This window comes from Ailuropoda melanoleuca, chromosome 9 (genome assembly GCF_002007445.2).
Source record: "Ailuropoda melanoleuca isolate Jingjing chromosome 9, ASM200744v2, whole genome shotgun sequence".
NCBI lineage: Eukaryota > Metazoa > Chordata > Mammalia > Carnivora > Ursidae > Ailuropoda > Ailuropoda melanoleuca.
The window spans coordinates 14,469,119-14,475,118 of NC_048226.1; the positions used below are offsets into that span (position 1 = coordinate 14,469,119).

At 44.9% G+C, this 6,000-nt stretch overlaps 2 protein-coding genes across 9 annotated transcripts in view; one reads left to right on the forward strand and one right to left on the reverse strand.

The window, feature by feature from the left end:
- The window catches only part of LOC117803728, a 132,488-nt gene extending 129,554 nt beyond the window's left edge, over positions 1-2,934 (reverse strand). For 6 of the 8 annotated variants that reach the window (XR_004627712.1, XR_004627710.1, XR_004627714.1 and 3 more), the window contains exon 1: positions 2,459-2,934. The gene's annotated coding sequence lies outside the window, so the exon portion shown is untranslated. The remainder of the gene's footprint in view (positions 1-2,458) is intronic. The other 2 variants (XR_004627713.1, XR_004627711.1) reach the window with 1 other exon arrangement.
- The window catches only part of NR2F2 (nuclear receptor subfamily 2 group F member 2), an 11,609-nt gene continuing 7,132 nt past the window's right edge, over positions 1,524-6,000 (forward strand). Inside the window, exon 1 of the mRNA XM_019804771.2 lies at positions 1,524-1,853. Coding sequence (XP_019660330.1) covers positions 1,811-1,853 — 43 coding nt within the window. The 5' untranslated portion in view covers positions 1,524-1,810. The remainder of the gene's footprint in view (positions 1,854-6,000) is intronic.

Below are 6,000 nucleotides of genomic sequence, written 5' to 3' on the forward strand. Positions count from 1 at the left end.
AAGGAACTTAAGTTGTCAGGGCAGCGTCGCGGGGTTGCGGTGAGTTGTCCTCCATAAGGAACCCGAATGCCAGATTATCCGACAGGCGCCCAGGCTGGGGAAGGCGGTCATCGATCAGACCTGGCAGGGAAGGGAGGAGGGAGAAGAGGAGAGAGGAGGGCAGGGAAGGGGAGAGGCTGGGCAGTGATCACCTTCACCTGCCCTGAGCCCAGCCCCCCTGTTGAACTATCCTTCGACCTTCTGCAGGGGTTAAAGGGGGCGGGGGCGGAAGGGAGGGGGCACCCCCCCACCCCCGAGTTACACAAGTGGCCTCCTTCTATAAGAGAATGAGTTCACCACCTCCCCAGAGAAGCCTCACCATCCATCCACTCGATATAACTGATGAGACAAACCACAAGGAAGAACTTCTGTAGCCCATATTTATGGTATTAATGAATAGTTAAAAAAAGATTTACACTTCTTATGATCAATATTCTGAGTTATTTCCCTCAAAGTATATAATTACAGTGTCTTCAGAGTTTTCATCATTGTTTGAGGTGGCAAAACCATTTGTAATTTTCATTAGCCAGTAAACATGTAATTAACATTCAGCACTGTGTTTAACTTAATTCCTGTTTAAGACAAGGACAAGAAGCAGCCGAAGAGCGTTAGTTCCATTTGTCAAGTCTGACATACATCTTCCCATAACAGTTTCCTAAAATAAAAGATCCGTGTTTCCCCATTATTCTTCTCTTAAAACAAAACAAAAAAACTGTTAAAACTGTATTAAAACTGCAAGAGGCAGCATAGTTTATTACCAATTTTCTCTAGTTACTGTATTCCTGCTTCCTTTTTTTCATTTGGGAGGGTGGGTGAAGGGAGGGGGTTAATTAAGCATTCATTATTTGAAGACTTGAAATTGGGAACCCCTCCCCCCAAAAAGAAATAGGTTTCCTCCTCAGGAAAGTTCTAGAATGGGGACTGGAAAAGGGGGGCACGGATCTGCAGGGGAGAGGGAAAAATCACTTGGGGGGACATGAGTTAAAAGTAGAAAAATGAGGATTCCAACGGATTCCTAGGAAAAATGTTGCCCTCCTGTTTCAAGTTCTATCTTTGATCCAGGGTGAGGGGAGCCTGTCTGCCAGTCTGCTAGGCTGCTGCTTTTTCCCCCTCCTCTCCCACCTCTGTTTTTTTCCAACTTGCTTTAGGATTAGCCTCCATCCCTCTCGACCCCAAACAGTGGAATTTGGCTGTGCCTCGGGTCGTCCTGCTTTGCAATATCGCCTATAGTTGTTGGCGGTTTTCTGCTGAGGCTGAGCCGTTTGCTCCAGCCTCCGACTAAACTCATTAAGTTGGGAGATTTTTTTCAATTGGACGGGTGTTTTTAAAGTCTCGTCTTTCCAGCCCCAAACAAGGTGTAACAACGCACTCTTCCTTCTAAGGAATGAGATGAGAGACAAGGATCACTCCAGACATCTCCTACCTACGGTTTGGGGTTTTTTTTCTTCAAGGCGAGGCTTGCATTCCTCAGCAGCTATGTACAAAGCTCCCTGAAACCTCGTCTCTCTAAAGTTAGTGTGCAGGGTTTCCCAAGGCTGAGAACGCCTAATACATGGGGAAGCACTTCCTTGAGGTGGAAGACCTCTCCCTTCACCTTTCCTCTTTTTCCCTGCAGGCTAGTGCCTACTTTTTATCAGTTTGCACAATCGCTTAGATAAACACCGAGGAGGAGATTCTCTTTAATTATCAAAGACCCATCTTTTCAGGGGGCCAACAAAGCGTTTATTTCACCCGCCAAACTAAAGGAGAGTTATTCCTGCTTAGAAGGAAGATGCAAGCGGTTTGGGACCTTGAACAAGGCAAATATGGTTTTGGTATGTTTACTTACAGTATTTTTTCTCTCTCTCTCTCTCCTTTCTCACTTTTCTCCTTGTGCCGTGTGGGGCTGGGGATGACTTGGGGCTTTTCAAAATATCGGTTTGCTAACGTGTATAAAATGCCTAGGACTGTGGTTTCAGGGGTTTGGGGAGGGGGGGCAGTCAATTCAATGCATTGCCATATTTTATTACATGTGTGTGATAGGAGAGGTGGTGGAGGGGGGATGAGGGGGAAAATACAATTGCAAAGCTGCCAAAATATGGTTAAACCGAAGCGTAAAGACTGCGGTGCCTCCCCATCTCCTCGTCCTGTATCCTCAAACTCATTTCCTTCGATAGAGCAAACTAAAAGCCAGTTCTATAAGCGTGTTTTTCCAAGCAACAGACGACTCGGTTTACTAGCAAAGGAGCTACGAGGCTCGCACTAAGTATCAGAATTTACTGTTTGATTTGCCTCCGCGCTTCATTTTGCAACCTTGTGCAACTGACAGCCAGCCAGGCAGGGAGGGAGGAAAGCTCTGCCCGGCGCCCTCGGCCGCGGCTCGGGGAGGCGAGCGCTCGGTTAAAGCTAGGAGGAGAATCGCAACGAGAAGGGTACTCACCATCGGGCGGGGTGGTGGAGCTGGCGTGCGGATTTCAGGCAAACGTTTACCTTTTTGCTGTCTATTGCAACCGCGTCGGGCTGACTTAAGAAGCAATTCTGTGCTCTGTCCAGAACGTTCAAGGAACGGTTCCTCATTTTTAAAAAGCCAGCGAGAGAGACGACAGAGACAGAGAAAGAAAAAGAGAGGAGGGGGTGAGGGGGACGCACATAAACCCAGTTCAGGGGGGAAAAAAATCATCACCTCTCCGCCAGTGACTCGGGAAACGCAGAGGTGGCGAGATCCCAGTCCGGTCCAACCAAGCCAGAGCCAATTAATTTTAAATCCTGAAGAATTATTCAGATTAAAATGTACAGAAGTTTCATTCTCCTATGCCTACGTGAGCTCAAAGTCGTTTCCCTTTAAGAGCTCCTTTTCTTTTAAAGTTGAATTTTAGGCAGCGAGGACTCTTACACTAGGGGGCAGACAGATACTGTACTTGCTCCAATCTTAAGCAATTTTTTCCCTCCCAGCATATGCTCTGATTTAGCACTGTAAATTTTTCAGAGGACCCAACTCTGACAGCCCCTGGTGATTTTCAAAGTACCACAAGCCAGTGGTTAAAAATTGCATTGACTTGGAAGTTCAGAGGGACACAATGGAAGCCCCTTTCCCTATTCATGGAGCTCCAGTGTGGTGGAAGAGAAAAACACACACGGACTAGATTGAGGGAAAGGAGGAATTCAATGAATCCTGGTGGACAGAACTGGTTTCTACTGAGTTCAGAGTTAAACTCGGCATTTGCTGGGGTCTGTATTCATATTGTGATTTAATTTGTGGAGAATTACAGCCGTCAGGCCACTTTCTGCAAGAAAATCATATTCCTGGGTGGGTTCACTTTTCTTTCTTTTTTTTTTTTTTTTTTTCACCAGAGTAAAACAAATGTTTTTCCAACTTTCTCTGGCCAAATTAAAGCTTGCCATTCCTCTCATTAAAATAAATTTACATGTACAATAAAAGACTGGGCTGGATTTTTTTTTTTAACAGTAACGACATATTGATATTTATCTGTAAGGCTTAGAGCTGTTTATTCAAGGGAAATGAGCATCTCTGAAGAAGACATTTTAAAATATTTTTCCCTCTTTTTGTTTTTTTCTCAGTCTGCAGTACTTTCTCTTCTTGTATGCAGTAAAATTAACTACAATTGATATGGTCATTAATTTATATTTTTGGATTTTTAATAGCATCCCCATAACTGAATGAATCCTAAAATGCAGAGTAAAACACCTCTGACTTCATGGCAGCCCTGTGGTCGTGTGCTTTAGCAGGCTTCAGTTCTGTAAGAGATTGGGAAAGTCTTCATTTTAAATCTGAGGCCATCAGAGCGCACTTCAAATACCAAAAATCTCTAAGTGTACTGTGGTAGCTCTTCCTCCTCGAAAATTTCCCCCTTCATGTCTGTAAAAAGGTGATCTTGCTATGGAAGTGTCTGCACTCAAGAGGCGAGATTAAGATTTCCCTACAATCAATTATTCCCATTTTCTATTAAACTGAGAAAGGTATGCCCATTAGATTTCCTATTTCAACACAGCCCCACCACATCTCTGCTGAGTTTGCCCCTAATCTACTGACTTTTGTAGCATTAGGCAATCCCTTGAATCATAGGGGTTGAGAGGGAAGAAAGAAAAAAAAAGCTTCTCTGAAATGATTTCTTTTCCATCCTTCTGTCCTCTTTAAGAGAAAGTTATATTGTGTCTCTAATCAACCTGAAATTCTGAGCCTGCCTTCTGTGGCAATCTCATTACACACCAGGTTTATGATAGTTCAGTGTCCACTATAGTTGGGGGTTTTTTTGGGTTTTGTTTTTTTTTTTTACAACTTTCAGATAATCCCAGCACCTGCAGCTTTAGTGAAATACGTGATTTCAGTGGAGAAGGGGTGAGGGCTAAGAAGGTTTCAGGAATGAAGTGTAAGGGGGGTTTCTCTTTCCCTAAAAACTAGCCCCTGTCTGCCTACATCTTCACTTAGAACCCACCTTGTATTCTGCCTCTGTGTAAAGGGTATTGAATGCAAAGTGCACACCAGCACAGGTCAATTATATGTCTGGTTTATGGTTTTTTTAAATCTTTCATCTCGTCGATTTTTTTGAACTATCAAGGATGCTTTCCTGTGGTCATTAATTTACCCTTTGTATGTGTTCATGTTTCCTGAAGCTCAGCGTGTTTTATGTCAAATATTTTAATTGTTCATAAACCTGGTTGGCTTACCAGTTTACGGTTTTCTCTGTGGAAAACATGTATGATGGTGTCAAAATTTTGTTCCATAAATGTTGAATAATCACAATTCACTAACTTCTCATAATCAAACCGAAAGGTTATTGCATTGAAATATAGTGTATTCTGTGGGGGCAATTCTAGATGTTTGATGTTTAAAATCAAACGCCCTGGAATTCAGAGACACATCCATGTTGATGATTTTAGCACATTGAGCAGAATGGCACAGGCTATGAAGGTGTTCTTATTACAGCCAATCTCTTGAGATAGACTATGGCTTGTGTGTGGTTTTTGTGAGTTGGACTTGGTATTATTCCCAATTTGGAGCAGACTCTCTGGTTGTGTTTTAATGACTATATGGATGCTTAAAAGGAACTTGAGGAACAATGAAGTTCGTACTCAACTGTTCCATGACCTAGAAACACAGTCGCTGAAGTCTTTGTCTGTGTACATTGACAAATGTGCATCTGATACATGTGCGCTTACATGTGTGTACAGAGGGTATGCACAGGGGAGGCTGGGAGGCTGCTTCCGCTTGTCCATCAGCGGGCACAACGGTCTATTCACCTCTCTCCACGATTGGGTGTGTGGCAGGACGTTGGCTTGTGAGTTAGCTATAACTAATGAGAGAGAAAAAAGTTGAGGAAAATTGATTTTAATTGCGTCATGACAATGAGATGAAGTCTACTTGTGCTTCTCAGCATCCGAGATGCTTTATTTGAGCAATTAAAATGTCAGGCCACATACCTGTGAAATGTTAACCCTACAAGGAAAAGATAGACGCTAAACGGCTTTTTTTCCTCGAAAAGGGAAAAAAAGAAATAAGCCACAAAACCAAACAAGTGATCAGAGTTGATTAAGAGAAGGGTCTACCATCACCCGGATTTGACCAAATGTTTCGTTTGGTAAATGCCTCCAAGCTCGGTTCGCGGCACCTTCCTGCCTCCCACCCACTATCCCTCTGCAAAGAAACCGGGGAACTTTTCTCTTTCTCTGGCATTGTGGGCACAAAGATGCGCCGGGAGTCCCGGGTGGTGCGCGAGCGACGGATTTCGTGGCATAGCCAAGTTGCGGGAGGCGAAGTCCTCTATTCCATCCAAAGCCTCTCGCGGAGCCTTTAAGAGGCGTTGTGTGTGCGCGCCGCGCTCCTCTCCCCGCTGGGGCGGAAACCTCTGGTGCGGGGTGCGGAGAGCTCGGGGGCCGCGTGCCCGGGGCCGGCCCGGGCCCATCCCCCGCCTGGCGGTGGTGGCGGCGCGGCCGCCCCCTCCCCGCCCCTCTTGGCCCCCCGCG